At 38.3% G+C, this 16,856-nt stretch overlaps 1 protein-coding gene across 7 annotated transcripts; it reads right to left on the bottom strand.

Moving 5' to 3' along the window:
- Window positions 1-261: 261 nt before the first annotated feature.
- Window positions 262-7,474, bottom strand: LOC139075078 (sperm-associated acrosin inhibitor-like). Of its 7 annotated transcripts, none has more exons than XR_011525118.1 (5): window positions 7,261-7,472; window positions 6,022-6,218; window positions 4,534-4,571; window positions 3,167-3,285; window positions 262-1,891 (listed from the first exon to the last, which is right to left on the bottom strand). XR_011525118.1 is itself a non-coding variant. In XM_070569266.1 (5 exons), exons 2-5 carry the CDS (start codon window positions 5,575-5,577, stop codon window positions 1,846-1,848), a joined length of 270 nt encoding a protein of 89 aa, XP_070425367.1. In that variant the 5' UTR covers window positions 5,578-5,587; window positions 5,918-6,436; the 3' UTR covers window positions 262-1,845. The 7 variants fall into 7 exon arrangements, 3 of the variants coding, with proteins under 3 accessions (XP_070425367.1, XP_070425366.1, XP_070425365.1); XM_070569266.1 differs by lacking the exon at window positions 7,261-7,472 and adding an exon at window positions 5,511-5,587 and having other exon boundaries at window positions 5,918-6,436; XM_070569265.1 differs by lacking the exon at window positions 7,261-7,472 and adding an exon at window positions 5,511-5,587 and having other exon boundaries at window positions 6,022-6,426.
- Window positions 7,475-16,856: the final 9,382 nt, after the last annotated feature.

Genomic DNA, 16,856 nt, shown 5'->3' with positions numbered 1-16,856 from the left:
TACATATAATTCATTTCATGTGAAAGACATACACATATCCTATGATTCCATTTCTATGAAATGCCCACAATAGGCAAATCGACAGAGGAAAGAAGTAGTTTAGTGGTGGCCAGGGGTTGATGGGGAATTGGGAAGTAGTGGTCTTTTGTTTGATTTTTGTTTTTCAAATGTGAGAGGATGGAAATGTTCTGAAATTAGATAGTGGTGATGGTTGTACAACATTGTGAAGAAATATTTGCTAAAAAATACAGAATTGTCTGCTTTAAACTGACAAATTTTGTTTTATTAATTTTATCTCAAATATAAACACATATTTTCTTATCAAGTGTCAGATTTTAAATATTGTTAACTTTCCTGTGTCTCACTTTCATTATAGCTGAAATTTGGAGCAGATGTTTATCCAGCAAGATTCTTCTAAGAACGAAGTTCCATAACACTTGGGATGTGGGAGGCTGACTCACAAAGCTTGTGTGGAAATAGTCGTGCAGTGAGGTGGATCCCCATTCACGAATGGATACGAACTTACACCATACACTGATCGTCCCTAGAGGACAGTTACAATATTTCCTTTTGCTGACCAACTTTTCCCTATCAGAATACAGGGCTCAATGCATAGTAGGGTTTTTTGTTCATTTTATGACACATATCAGTAAAAAGAAAAAAATTAAAATCAACTTCAAAAAAGTAAAAAGCACATATGTATTAATTTGTCAGCATTCACTGAATAAGGTGTTCTATATGGGTTCTCTGTAATGAAAACGGGCATGAAAGTGAGTGCATTTTCATCATGTGGCTCTAAAAATGTACATTCTTCTAAATGTTTTCATTAAGAATTAATACTAAAGAATGCAAATGAATGAGCACCTCCCACAAGAATCACCCTTTTACTGTAGAAGATGTTTAGTGAAAAGAAGAGCAGGCCTGATATCATATATGGAGCAGATTGATACTTCTCTTCCAGTAGTCAATCTACATTACTGCCATTAAAATCAAGCTTTAAAGGAGTATTTGGCCACCCAAAAACAGCTGGCTTCTCCTTGCCTGAGAGGTGGAGAGAAATGGAAAAGCTTGAGACTCGGACCACTAATGAAAATCCTAGATTGAAGAAGGCAGAGTTTTCTGGCACCCCAGGGTTACCAACCTGTCTTTGGACTGATTTGTGAGAGATAAAGAAAGTAATATAACTTGTTCTTCCAAACATCAGATGCCTTACAATAACTTTGAACATGTTCTGCAATTCATTCAATTATATGCATGTCCTATATTTTAGAATTGAAGTCCATATTGCTAACATTTGGGATCATAGATCGACCTAGAGTACTTGTTAGAAGTCAAGCTCCCAGATCTCTCTCCTAGAGGTTTTGATTCTTTAGGATAAAGAAGAGCCCAAGTGTCTGTACTGTTAATAAACATCGAAGTAATATATTATGTGTTCACTTTTGAAAATATTTCCTTAATATAGTTATCAAAAGTATTAGTGTGCCTAACCCACTAACCAACCAAAGAAAGAAATGGTATTTTAAGAAAGATACTATTATTTAACTTCTATTGATTGAAATATTTACCATTGTAAACTACATTAGGCTTTATATTATATAATAATATTTAAGATAGTTTTTCAAATGCCATTCATAATTCAACATAGAGGATAAAAATCTTTCAGTGACAGATTCTTAGATTTGGAAAAATTATTCAACATCTTATATTCCAATCTTTATACCACAAATGGCTTTACGAGGTCATCTAGGAATTTAAAGCTCTGCTGAGAAGACTCTACTTGCTTGTAGAAACTACCGCAAAATGGGACTGCAATAAAAGGCATAGGAATGTGTAGCTCGGGTAAAGTCAGCATATACCATAACGACGAAAACCAAATTTTCCACCAGATTCACTGTAAGGAAGAAAAAGACAGAAAAGGAAAAGGAAATTATTAAAAGGACATTTAAAATCACCTGCATATTGCACTAAGGGCTTCTCAATGAGGAGGCTTTGAACATAGAAGAAGAGAGGCTGTGCTCCATGGCCACAAGCAGCTGGGTCCTGCCTGCTCCCCAGGTCTGTGCACATCCTCCCCTGACCTGAGCTCTTTGACTCTCCCTACGTGCTCAGTCCTGACTCAGTCTTGGAACCTTTCCAGATCTGAGAGAGGAAAGGATTAGAGCTTGTCTTAGAGGTCCCCTAGAAGTAGAAGCCAAGTAGAGGATTAAATGAGAGGAAACACCTGTGAGAGAAAATGGGCAGGCAGAAAGGTTGGCCAAAACTGTAGACTGCAGACTCCTTTAGAGTGAAGGATACAGGAAGGGAGGTCAGGTGGAAGTGTCCTAGAATGCCCTACTCTCTGAGGAAGGTTAAGAGTCTGTCATGGAGTTCAGGAGCCCAAGTGGACCAGCAGAGGGGTCCCTTTCCAGCATGAATGGGCCCATTGTCATGGATTTCAGAGTTCTGTAGTCAGTAAGATTTTTCGTTCAGTCATGCTCCCTGTAGCTTGCAGCTACATCACGGAGGTTATCTTTTAGTACCTCAACGTCTGAATTACCTTTTATTGGTCATTAGACTTCCATTCGTAAGTCATAATAATTAAATAAGTTAATTGGTTTATACATTTGTGGAATATCCCATAGATTTATAATGAGACATCAAATACAAAACTGCTTTTAGAAACAAGAACTTGGGGCCGGCTCCGTGGCCGAATGGTTAAGTTTTTCGCGTTCTGCTGCGGCGGCCCAGGGTTCGGAATCCGGGCACGGACATGGCGCCGCTCATCAGGCCACGTTGGGGCAGCCTCCCATGTCCCACAGCTAGAAGGATCTGCAACTAAGATATACAACTATGTACCGGGGAGGGGGGGCGGGTGTTGGGAAATACAGCAGGCAAAAAAAAAAAAGATTGGCAACAGTTGTTAGCCCAGGTGCCAATCCTCAAAAAAAAAAAAAAGGAAGATTGGCAACAGTTGTTAGCCTAGGTGCCAATCTTTAAAAAAAAATTAAAAGAAAAAAAGAAACAAGAACTTAAGGGATAGGCACAAGTGTGTTTCTGTGGCTTTTACAGAGATAGTAATTTTCCATAGATAGCAAGCCTACATTATCAGAAATATGGATGTTCCTATCATTTTGTGATGGTATTTTCATTATTTTTCAGGAGCCAATATTTAATTTTGCGTTCTTACATCTTTGCACTGCAGAAAACGCATGGATTGGAATAAGTTCGGCAATTGGTTGCACAGATTGGATTCCTTTCTCTGGTGCATAAATTTAATCGATCTTTAAACACGTCACAGTCCGGTCCCTAAACATAAGGAGACAACACAAAATTTACCAGATAATAAACTGTGTGAATAAAATATTCTTTGTTCTTAATACAAAATGTCCTGCATCAAAAAGGTATAAATACATTGTATATTGAGGTTTAAAAAGAAACATCAAGGTGTCCACAATACACTTGGACATAAAATATGATTCATATATTTTTACAAACACAATACCGTTTTCAGAAAACCAAAAAGGGTAGAATGTGTTTTGAAAATTTAGTGGCTCCGCCCCCATGTCCTCTACACCTGGGTCAGATTTCTCACATTATTTCATACCACAAGAAAACATAAAAGTAAGTTTCCTATAATTCCCTTGTGTTTCTCAAGAGTTTCACTAATAGATGCTCTGATTTCAGATCATCACTGCATGTGTATTTATTCATATATATGAGTGTTTGTGCACGGGTATATAATCAAATAGAATACATGTTGTGTGTTTAGCGATGGTAGTGCTGGGAATTTACATAAATGAACAATACTGTGTGTATTCTTACATGACTCACTTTTAAACATGTTTGTAACATTTATCTATTCAGGTGCTTAGAACTATAGTTCATTTATTTCAACTCTATGTGACATTCCACTCCATCAATGAATGAAAATTTTTGTTTACCTACTTGTAAGTGGAAAATTATTTTAAATCTTCTTTTTCCAGGATAAACAATCCTACTTTAAACACCCCTTAACCAATATCCAATGCTTGTATATAACAAGACTTACACATGGTATTGAAACTTTTGCATAACGGGATGTTTTTACCTTCTCTACAATGCCAAAATATTCTTTTTTGTGAGAATAAGGAATATTAGCCCTGAGCTAACTTATGCAGCCAATCTTCCTCTTTTGGCTGAGGAAGATTGGCCCTGAGCTACCATCCATGCCCATCCTCTACTTTATATGTGGGATGCCTGCCACAGCATAGCTTGACAAGCAGTGTGTAGGTCCTTGCCCAGGATCTGAACTGGAGAACCCCAGACCACAGAAGCAGAGTGCTTAAACTTAACCACTTCCCACAAGGCTAGACCCCAAATGATCTTATAAGGGTTTCAAGATTCTATTTCTTGGACTCAGTATAATAGTAACACAAGTTTTTTTCTTGTTTTTATTTTGTGAAGGATCATTCTCTTGTACATTTTGTTTGATGAAATTTGCTATGAAAAGTTACAACATAAAAAAAATTACTAGTTTTACGTTTTCAATTCCCAAAGTAACGGATAGTAACTTACTATTCTTTGAACTGTGTTTGGTCTTGAAAAAGAAGTTTCTGCAACCAAAACACAAAGGACAAATTAAAACTAAGAAGAAGAGGAGAAACTATCAGAGTATCTGGTGCGAAGTTCCCCCATCTTTTAGCAGAAAAATACCAGGCAAATTACTTACTCCAGACCCTGCAAGAAATGAGCGAGCCTTTGGGATGGTAGCAAAACAATAAGTTCACAAAATAACTCGAAATCTAGAAACATACTTCCCAATTAACCTCATTCTGTGAAAAACAATTTTGTGTATTGTTTAGTAATCACCAAACCCTGCTTTTTTTCTGTCTTTGTTATAGATGAGACATCCACGTCAGAGACGACAATGCCTTGCTTAATGCCATTCATTACACCTTGCATAAAGTCACAAAATATGAGGAAATTAATTACTACTTAATTAATTAGTGCTCAGATCTGAGATCAGGGATCTATCCAATACCTTACAGCTGCTTTACTCTGAAATTCACGGGCCACCTTATGCTTTAAAGAAGGTAAGGTGTCAGCAGAGGGAGGGATGAGTTCTCTGCTCACATGAAGCCTGGACTCTACTCAGAGCTGTCATACAACAAAGCAGATTGTCAAAGAACCCCAGATCCAGAAGACATCATTGCTCCCCACACTTTGCTCTCAGCAGTCATGGAATCTGACCTCCAAAAACTCTTCACCTCTAAAGACAGGCAAATGTCTTTCATTGTAGGTGGAGGAAAAGCTAGGTTCCACTGCTCATTCTAAGCCACCTCTCTGTCTCCACATCTCTAAAGTGGGAAAGAAGAGAAAGAAAACTACTGGTGCAATTATTAAAAGGATATTCGTAAACCTCCTCTGTTTCCTTTTGCCAGTTTATGTAGTACAAACCCAATAAAATAAGCTCCTCCATTCCTAGACCATACCAGTTGTTTCCTGAATTTTCTATGAGAAATGCTTCATCCAAGGCTGAAAAATTTACTCACCAGAATGTAGAGGAAATAGTAAGACAATGATGAAAATAGCTTTCATCCATGATGAGAAGAAAGACATTTTGTCAAGTCTGTAGAAGAAACCCATAGGACTGTGCTTAACACGTGGCACAGGGACAAACAGCCCGTTTCCCAATGAAAGTTTCTGATGGGTGAGGGAAGCACTCTACTCCCCAAGATTCCTAATTAGAAGGGACTATCCCCTCTTTTCTTCCTCCAACTGTCAGAATCAACAAGACATGCCTGTGAACAGAAGGCCTCATAGAGACTCGAGAGAAACACTAGGACAAGTCCTCTGTGCACATCGGAGAAGGAGCCATTTGCTCTCCCAGCCTTTGGCTCAGCCCACAGGGAGCCTGGCTACATTTAAGAAAACATGCACTTCGGAATCTCAGTTTTACCTCAGAAAATACAAACTGTTCCTTCAGGAAGGACTCAGTTGCAGCTGTCCTCACAGCAATGGTCTTCACCAGGGCTCCCTCCACAGTGTCCCCGCCGGACCTACCTGAAACAGAGAAGGCCGTGGGGAGCGAGGCCGACACCTCCACAGACCGTGCTGAGCTTGTTCACCTCTTCTTCCCAACCACTGCCACCCAGCTGACGCGTTTCCTTTATTGATCTGTTGGTGAAGACCTCTCTGGGGGTGAGACAGATGGCTCCTAGCAGATAAGGCACTGGGGCATTCTCTGTTCTGCCTGGAGGCTGTAAAGGAACTCATGAGAGAGGCCTCACAGGAATTCACTGTAGATATTCCCTCTGGAGGAGATTTGGGTCAGTTTGATCTGATGTACCCAGAAGTATGGGGAAGGGAGGAGGGAAAATCAGTGCTCCGAAACCCTTAGAGATGAGACATGATATCTTCCTAAGATACCGAATAGGAAGGAAAGGAGAATCAAAACAGGAAAGAGAAGAATGAGTTTTGGGAACGGTGACTAGACACATACCAAGACCCCTAGCACTTGACAACAATAGAAGCACATTAGGCTCAATTGGAAATTTGATTTTCATTAAATGTTTTGTTCTGAGATAATTGGAGATTCTCATCAAGCTGTAAGTACTAATGCACAGAGTTCTCATGTCCCTTTCAACAAGTTTCCCCCATGAGAACACCTTGTAAAACTATGGCACAATTTCACAACCAGGAATGTTCACAAAGCTCCCAGATGAGCGTTGTGGCTGCCGGCTTTGGGAACCCAGGCTGGAGGACAGCTTGTGAATACTAAGAAGAGGAGAGAAAGAAGGCTCAGGTGTGAGATTGAGACCACCTGGGACAGGGCCCTAAACTGTAGGTTGAATAACTGGACCTTTACCTCAAAGTGAAGCAGGAGACCCTGTAGGGTTTGAGTGGGAGGAGATTTCATCAGAGCTGTTTAGCTGATCTGCTCCACAGCCTGACTCAGCGCAAAGAGCGTTGGCAGATGAAAGTCCTGAGTTCAAATCCCATCCACCACCAGGCAGCCTGGACACCGTATTCAGGCTGTGGAATCCACAATTTCCTACTTTTAAACGTGATAACAACAACTTCTGTCGCATAGATTTATCATAAATATTAGGGATAAATATAAACAGTCTGCATTTAAATTGTCTCTTACACACACATTTGTGAGCCTAATCTAACTTGCCTTTTTTATCAGTGAAGAAAGCCAAGATTTAGACAAGAACCTCTGAGTCAAGCGCTGTTTCATGCAGATTCAATGGAATGATAGCAATTCTGATAAATGCAAAAAGTGACTGTTATACTTACCTGGGCTCTTTGAAATCGTTACACGGACACCGTCAGAGACAATTGTGCAGGCAAATCTTTCTGGCATGACATCAGAGGGAAATATCAACTGCAGTTTAGACTTGAATTTATTGTGACTTCCTTATGTCCCACGCACTGGACTTTTTCTCTTGTACGTGTTCATCAGCAGAGATTAAGAGCAGGAGACACTGCCTGTGATGAACAACAGGCCACAAGTTTTCAAAATTAACAACTAAAGAGATTGTTAGAAGTATGGATTATTTGCTGCACATCCATTTTTCTGAAGTGTGTAATAGTATAAATATATATGCATAAATGTACAGATATTTAATATACAACTATACTAAAATCACACACAAGTGTACACATGGATATATATTTAAAGATATATGCACATGTATATATATGTGTCCCTGCTTGTGTGTGCATATGTTTACACATGTGTATATCACTATATATGTTTCTAGAGATGCATATGTTTTAACAATATATGTAATAACACATATTTTATATGCAATTTTATATTAGCATCATATATATACATATAGAGAGAGTATATCGATATACACATTTATACAACTATCTCTTTATATATAAATTGTCTAGATGAGCTGCATATGTCATCTCACGTGTTCTTATAAAATAGAGACAAGAGGAGATTTGATGCAAACGCACAAGAAGGTAGCGCTGAGAGAGATTTACAGATGCTGGCCTTAAAAGTGATAGAAGAAGATGATAGATGCATAGATAGATAGATAGACAGATAGAGATAGAGATAGAACAATAAAATCAAAGTTAGTTCTCATGGCTAGCTTTTTTCACTTAACTGTCAATGACATATCTTCATATAAGAATATACAAACATACATAATTCCTTTAAAGGAATAAAGTTGGGATACAACATATTCCAAATTCTTTCCAACCTTAAGTTCCCTTGATTTCCGTTTATTTGTGCTGTTTTTGAGGAAGATTAGTCCGGAGCTAACAGCCGTGCCCAACTTGCTCTACTGTATATGTGGGACGCCTGCCACAGCATGGCTTGATAAGCAGTGCATAGGTCTGTGAGGGGATCCATCCCGTGAACCCAGGGCCAGCAAAGCAGAGAGTGCAAGCTGAACCAGTACACCATGGGGCCAGACCCTTGATTTCAGTATTTTTGTTCTCTGTTGGTAAGATTATCTAAGAACTCTAGGCCACAAAGAGTTTCTTCTATGTTGTCTTCTATAATATTTATATTTTTACTTTTTACCTTTAAATCTAGGCTTCATTTTATTTTAATCTTTTTTTATTTTTACTTTTTTTTCTTTCTTTCTTTCTTTTCTGAGGAAGATTAGCCCTAAGCTAACTACTGCCAGTCCTCCTCTTTTTGACGAGTAAGCCTGGCCCTGAGCTAACATCCGTGCCCATCTTCCTCTACTTTATATGTGGGATGCCTACCACAGCATGAATGCCAAACGGTGTGTAGGTCCACACCTGGGATCTGAACCGGCAAATGCTGGGCCACTTAGAAGCAGAAGATGCGCACTTAACTGCTGAGCCACCGGGACGGCCCCTTATTTTAATCTTTTAATAAGGGGTGAATTTCAGTTCAGTCTTCAGTATTTGACTATTCCTGTTCAAGTGTTCCAGAACTAGTGGTTGAAAAGAGAATACTTCCAGCTTCACTTGTTTTGCACCAATATTACTGGGCTCTCTATTCAGTCCCACGGATCTATATCTAACTCCTCACTAATCCCACACTGTTTTCGTTATTGTAGCTACACAGTAAGACTAAATATCCAGTATTGTGGTCGAGTTATATCCTGTTGCATGTAGACACCCAGTTTTTCCAACACCATTTGTCAAAGAGGCTCTCCTTGACCATTGTGTATTTTTACGATTATAAAAATAATAAAGCCATCAACTAGAGGGACTATTAAAAAGGTATGTAAGAACGATTGTCAGTGAGGATGTGGAGGAAACGGAATCCTCACACATCACTGGTGGAATGTGAGAAGGTACACTTACTTTGGAAATTGGAGTCATAGATTCTTAAAAAATTCAACATAGACCTACCATATGAACCACCCATTCTACTTCTAGACGTTTACCCAAGAAAAATGAAAACATAGGTCCATCAAAAGACCTGTATGATAATATTCATAGTATCATTTTTCTTAATAGCCAAACAGTGGTAACAATCCCAATGTACATAAGCTAGTGAATAAATAAACAAATGTGGCCATTCAATACAACACAGAATACTATTAAACATTAAAAAGTAACAAACCATTGATTTATGCTCCAGTGTGAATGAACCACAAAAATGTGTTGTGAAAGAAGCAGATACAAAAAAACATTGTTTCATTCTCTTTACATAAAATGTCCAGAGAAGTCAGAACAAGAGGAATGGAAGGTAGATGAGTGGTGGCCTGGGGTTGGGGGTGGGAAGATGGAATAAGCTCCAGTGGCAAGAAGGACATTTTTTGGGTAATGTAAACACTCTAAATTCAAACTGCGGTGGTAGTTGCTATTCTCTCTCTCTATATGTATATATATATATATTTTTTAAATTATTATATGATACCTAAAACTGGTTAGTTTGGGTATATAAACATCCCAACAAACTGGTTTTTCAAAAGAATAAAATGGTAAGTTTTCTATCCAAACTCCCTTTCATTACCAAAATGTCAGGTTTAGAATATTGTTGTTTCCTGTGTCTTATTTTCATTCTGTCTGAAATGTAGAGCCGCTGTCTACCTAACGAGATGCTCAGGAGAGCGAAGTCAGATGACATGTGGGAAGCTGTTTCAGAGCTTTTGTGCAGAACAGTCATGCAGTGAAGGAGCATTTCCATTCGTTGGTGCATAATAACTTTAATCAGTACATTTAAATTCCTAGGGAACAGTGACTATCTCTGCTTTTGCTTACCATCTTGCTTCTAGCGTTGGACATACGGCATAACATATAGTAGGCCTTTAATTAAGTTGAAATAAGAGAAAAGAATACACAAATGAGTATAGGAGCGTTCACTGAAGAATTTTTTAAAAGGTCATCTACAGAAAGAAAGGTGATGCAAGTGACCAAAGTGTGTTTATAATGTTCTGCAAATTAGCATTATAATGGATACTATCCTTCAGAGGCATATTAGAGATGCTAAATGATTTAATAGCCCCACATTGACTGTTTTTTACATATAAAAGCATTTATTGCAAAGAACAGTGTGCCTGGCATAGTATATGTCACACATTTCTAGTTGTCATCCTACACTCAATCTACATTTCTGCCATTACATTCAAAGTTTAAATGAGCCTTTGGACACACAGCTAAAGCCCGCTTCTTGTGGCTGGAAGCTGGAGACGAATGGAGAGACATCTGACTTGGACATAATAAAAGAAGTCCTAAGTCAATGAAGGCATTGTTGCCTGTCATCCCAGGACCACCCAGCTACCTCTCAACTGATTTATGACCAAGAATGAAAAACATATAATTTTTCCCCAAATCTCATAAATCTTAGCTTATCTTTCTATAGGTTCACATTCATTCAAGTATAGACATATCTAGGTCTTAGAGGCTAAGCCAGTATTACCTAAGATTCTTGATCATAATATAACCTCTGGTGCTGATTGGATTTTCAGTTTCTCAGAAACCTCTCCTGCAGGTTCTGAATCTTTAGAACAGAGAGAATCCAAGTCATCAGTACTTTTTGAACACCTATGTAATGTAATATTTCATCACTTTGGAAAAATCTCTCTTTGGTTATAGGTAGCAAAAATGTGTGTATGTCTTGGGGCCTGCCCAGTGGCATGGGGCCCAAGTTCCTCCATTCCACTTCAGCAGTCCAGAGTTTGCTGGTTCAGATCCCCAGTGTGGACCTACATACTGCTTGGAAAGCCATGCTGTAGCAGGCGTCCCACAGATAAAGTAGAGGAAGTTGGGCATGGTTGGTAGCTCAGTGCCAATCTTCCTCAAAAAAAAAAAAAAAGGAAGAAAAAGTGTGTATGTCTTAACTCATTACCCAACCAGAAAAACAAGGGCATTTTAATAAATATAATGCTATTTACCATTCTATCAAGCAAAATATTTAGGATTTCAAATTGTATTAGGTTTTACACTGTAAAACATGCAATTAAAATACTAGTTTTTCAAACTGTTGTGGAAGAAGTGAACATAAAGAATAAAAATCAGTAAATCTCAAAGTTGGAAAGAACTTGGAAAATCCTCTATTTCATCCTATATTCTATAGAATTCACCTGGCCCTTTAAGAAGGGAAGAACCTGATTTTGAAACTCTAATTGTCTGTAGAAGCCACTGCAAAATGGGATCACAATAAAAGCCATAGGAAGGTGTAGCTTCAGCAAAAAGCCAGCAGTTACCATAATGAGCAACTGTAAATTTGTCACCGCTTTCTCTGTAGAAAGAGTGAGAAAAAAAGAAACAATTATTAAAAGAACATATTAAACTCCTCTAGGCGGTGCACAAAATGACTCTAAATAAGAAGATTTGACATTGGGACGTGACAGTGAAGATGTGCTCCACTTGCCCAAGACACTGGACCCCACCTGCTCCCCGCCCTGCACATGTCCTCTCCCTACTGTGGGGCTGCTTGATCCTTCCCACTTACTCATTCCTCACTTAACCTTTCGACTAGACCTAAGAAAAGACAGTATTATAGTGTTAGTCCAGATCTTCCAAGAGGCAGACAAACTTCTGACAGTAAATGGGCAAAGATTTTATGAGAGAACATGCATGTGAAAGAAAATAGGAAGTGAGGCAAAAATGATTGGCAAAGCCTTGGACCACAAACTCGTTGAGAATGAAGCAAAAAGGGAAGAGAATTGGTAGAGGTTTCCCAGACTGCTCTGCACTCTAAGGAAGGTTTCAAAGGCCATCCTGATTTCAGGGGACAAGGTTGACAATCACATGAGGCCTTTCTACCATTAATGGGCCCATCGTGATGGATTTCAGAGTGTAGTTGTCAGTCTGTTCCTTGCTCAGTTATGTTCCCTGTGGCTGGAAGTCTGCAAGGCTCATTCTCATGACTTCACCAAGATCTACTGGGGAGCATTAGCGCTTTGGAATAACAGCATACTGGCTATTAGTCCGCCAAAGTTACTCGTAGTGAATTCAATTAAGTTAAATTAGCTGGTTGTGCATTTGCAGGACATCCAGCATGGATATGCTGATAGTTTAAATACTACTTTCAGAAGTAAGAATTTTTAGAACTGGTAGAAGGGTTTTTCCTAGGCTTTTAGAGAAAAATTACAATTATTTCCTCTATATGGCATGCCTAGATTACCAGCAAATGGATTTTCTTCTCATTTTGTGATGATTTCTTCACTACTTGAAAGAGCAAATATTTACTAGTGTGTTCCTACTTGAATAAGATGCAAAAAATACATTTATTGCAGTAAGTGCAACCATTGGTTGCACAGACTGGAAAATTTTCTCAAGTTTTTAAGGACTGTATGCACCACAGTATGGCTGTAAAACATCGATAATTTACACTTGTTAGAGAACATATGAATATAATCTTCTTAGATCATAATGCCATACATCCTAAAAATGACAAATATATTCTATATTTAGGTTTAAAGAAAAGCACTTTTGTAGTCACCCAACAGTAAATAGTAAAACTATCAATATTTTAATAAAAATATTCTATTAAGAAAAAGGCCTAAAAAAGCATGCAACTAGCTGACTGCATTTATAGAATGTAGCCAACTGCCCCCCCCACACACACACACATAATCTTCCCCTCCCAGGTCCCATCTTTCTCATTCTTCGCCTCACACACAACACAGGAAGTCACTAAACTAAATTTTCTGTTTATTGTTCCCTACCTCCCCTCTAGTATTTCAGTATGTAGCAATACATACATTCACTAGATTTATATATTTGGTATAGTTTTGGATATTGTGGTAATTTATACAAAGAAAACAATACATATTGTTTTCTTATCTGCCTTTCTTTTATAGTCTCTATGACCTTTAGATATACTGATTTGAGAGCTGTAGTTTATTGATTTTCACCCCTATGTAATAGTCCACTACGTGGACATATAGAAATAATTACTATTTATCTTCCTACTAATTGATAATTGGAGTGGTATTTTTTTTCCTTTTTTTTTCTTAGGATGAATAATTCTACTCAAAATACATTTTATATCTCTCAAATTCGGGCTCAGCTAATAACTACCCATGAGCGGCATTTTGGGGTAATAGGCTAAATACACTATCACCTGTATAGATAATGCTAAAGGCTTTTGTATTGCTTGCTAGATTCTATATCTCGACCTTGGTGTAATAAGAACCCATTCATAATTTCGCTTTTTGAAGAATGAGTCTTTTGTACATTTTGTTTGGTCAATTTTGCTGTGATTTTAAAAACTAAGGATGATTAGAAATTTAAGTGTCCCTAATGAACCAGTAGCACCTTATGGAATTCCTGCAATTTGGTGATTTTAGAAAAGCAGTTTCTGTAACCTAAGAACAGTTTTAAAAGATAAGAAACCCACACATATATCTGTAGCAGAAATGTATGCAAATGACCTACTCAAGAAACTGCAACTAATTGCAGTAAGAATTTTGTGACAGTAACAAAAATATAAATTCTCAAATATATACAAATCCTAGAAGGAAATAACCCCCAAATTAATCTAGCTCTGTGACAAATAGTAGCATATATTATTTTTGGTAACTCCTGATGCCCTACTTGAAGATACCAATTTTGTAAAGCTTCCTAAAAGAGACATTTCATTGTGATGGAAGACAGTGCACTATGTGAAGTCACTTAACTGTGAAGAAATTCTGCTCTATTTTCAGAGTTCTGTTTGATACACAACAGGGCCTTTTTTCTTAACTTCATGGGCCACTTTGAGCATTAAGCAAAATAACTGTTCACCTGAGATGTAGGTGAGTTATTTTCTTAGACAAGGGTTTATGTCAGGGACTCAGAGATGACAATCCGATTTTCAAAGAATATCAGATCTGGAAGGGAATCATTCCTTCCCGACGAATGCAATTAACAACCATGGAATCTGGGCCTCAAAAGGAAAAGGAACTTCGGTGAAGGTCGTGAGACACAGATGAACGAAGAGCTAAAGTCTACTGTCTGTGCTAATTCACCACGCTGTTTCAATTTCTATATGAGAGAAGTGAGGAAAACCAATTCAAGGGTGAAATATTTAAAAGGAATTTAAAACATGCTCTGTGTCATTTTCCTAATGTAAGAAGTACAAACCTGCTTAAACAACCACTGCATTCTAAAGTTTCTTTATTTCTAGATACACAACAGGTTTCCCACAGGACTAGAACATTTACTCACCAGAATAAAGAGTGAAGGCCAAGATGATGAAAATATCTTTGGTCTATGATGAGAAGAGAGGCATGTGAGCGAGTCTGAGGAAGAAACCCTTGAAGATGTTTGCAACAATGGCACAGGGAGCATTGCTCAATTTTGATGGACAGGCAAACAGAATCCAGGGCCAATTTAGGAAGTGTTTTCCTTATAATGGAGCTACTCCAACCCCTTATATTCCTAGTTAGGGTGGACTGTGCCCTCTGTTCTTCCCTTCGACCTTATAATTCAACAAGAACTATCATGTCAACAGATGGCTGCCCTAGAGACGTGAGAGAAAGTTCACAAAAATTCTCGGTGAACACAGGAGAAGGAGCTGATTAGTCTCCTAAACCCACAAGGAGCCTGGCCACATTTGGAGTAAACATTCTCATTTGAATTTCACTGTTCTCATCAGAAAAATAGGAACAGTTACATACAGAAGGTTCAATCTGGAGCAATACTCACAGCAAGGCTATACACCAGGACTACCTGGCTAGGTTCCGCACTTGACCCACCTCACACGAAGAGACGACAGTGAAGCAACAGTGGCTATCTTGTTCATCTTTCCTCCTCCACCATCAAGCTCCATCCAAAGAAGTCACCATTGCTGATATTAGAGTGAGGAGCTTGATAGCTCTTATCTGGGCAGATAAGAGACAGAGGTCTTACATGTCCTCAGTGGGGGCTATAAAGCAGGTCATGAGAGATGCCTCCCAAATATTCATCACTACATCTTCCCTCAGCAGGAGGCTTGGGACAATCTGATGTGATGAACACAGGAGTACAAGGAGGAAAGAAGGAAATACATGCAGGTATAGATTTTGAGATAGAGAAAATATGTGAAATCTTTTGAAGCTGATGCATTGGAAAGGGACAAGAAAATCAAGCAGGGCAAAGAAGAAACAGTTTGGAAATGTTAATACAGAAAGAGCCTAAGCTTAGAACTTAAAAAAAAACTGGACCTATATTAGAATCACCTGGAAAAATTTTAAAGTGGAGGCATGTACCATCCCACTATCAAGCTTGTGAATTACTTCTATACGTGAGTCCTGGGCTGGGTATGTTTTAAAAGCTTCTAGAGGTGACTCAGGCAGAGCCAGGTTTGGGAAACCCTGGGATAGAGCAAAGGATATGAATTTCTGGAATGGCAGAGAAAGAAATCTGGTGATTGAAGTTGAGACCAGATGGCACATTGCCTTACATTCTATGTTAAATCATTTCATCTTTCCCTCAGTGGTAAGTGGAAGACGCTAAAGGCTTTTGAACTAAGGGAGATTTTGGGTCAGTTATTTTCTTCCTCACTAGCCAATCAGCTTTACAGAGTGATTCAATGTAAAGGATCAGTAGACTTGAGCTCGCAGAAGAAAGTATCAGTGACCTGAGGTTAGGTCAATAGTCAGTAAGAAATCTCACAAAGAGAAACTAAAATAAAGAGGTAAATTTAACAACCTCAAGGAAATTTTGAACAACATTACATGCACCAACATATGCATAATAGAACAGTAGAATACAAGGAGAAAAAAGACCAGAACAATATTATCAAAGAAATAAAAGCTGAGAATTTCTCAAATTTGATTTAAAAAGCAGCATTCTGCACATGTAAAAAAGTGAACTATGATTAACTTAAAAGTAAAAAAAAAAAAAAAATCCAAATCCAGACACATCATAGCCAAAATACTGGAAGTCAAAGATAAAGAGAGTATATTGAGAGGACCAAGAGAAAAATGACCCGTCATATACAAGGGAACAAGAAGATAATTAACCGCTAACTTCTTCTCAAAAACATATGGACACCAAAAGTAGTGGTAGAACATAATCCAAGTACTGAAAGAAAAAAATTTCAACCAAGAACTTTATACCCAGAATAATTTCTTAGCAAATTGAAGGCAAAAGAAAGACATTCATGGGGGCAAACACACTAATAGGATTTGTTGCTAGAATACCTTGGCCTTGCCTTACAAGAAACAATAATGGGAGTTTTTTTAGATGAAAGCAGACACTAATTTGGCATCCACGTGCAAAAGCGTATAGTGGGATCAGCTTCTGGAATGACAGCAAGAGGAGTTTCGCTGACCCACCTCCAGTGACACTGCTGCAAGTTAGTTTTTAAAAAAACATAAAGTTTCTGGAAAAGATCTTAAGAGCAAACAGCAAATGAAGAAACACCTATTCTGTAGATCCATGAAAATTCAGAAGGAAGGGAAGAGTCTGCAGTATTTGAACCGAGGTGCTCCTCCCTTGTCCTCTCCCAGGTCAACAAGGTGGAGCCTCCACTC

The sequence above is a fragment of the Equus przewalskii genome, chromosome 13 (assembly GCF_037783145.1).
Source record: "Equus przewalskii isolate Varuska chromosome 13, EquPr2, whole genome shotgun sequence".
Classification (NCBI taxonomy): Eukaryota; Metazoa; Chordata; class Mammalia; order Perissodactyla; family Equidae; genus Equus; species Equus przewalskii.
The sequence above is the reverse complement of the archived record's forward strand: the minus strand, read 5'-3'. Positions and strand labels throughout refer to the sequence as shown.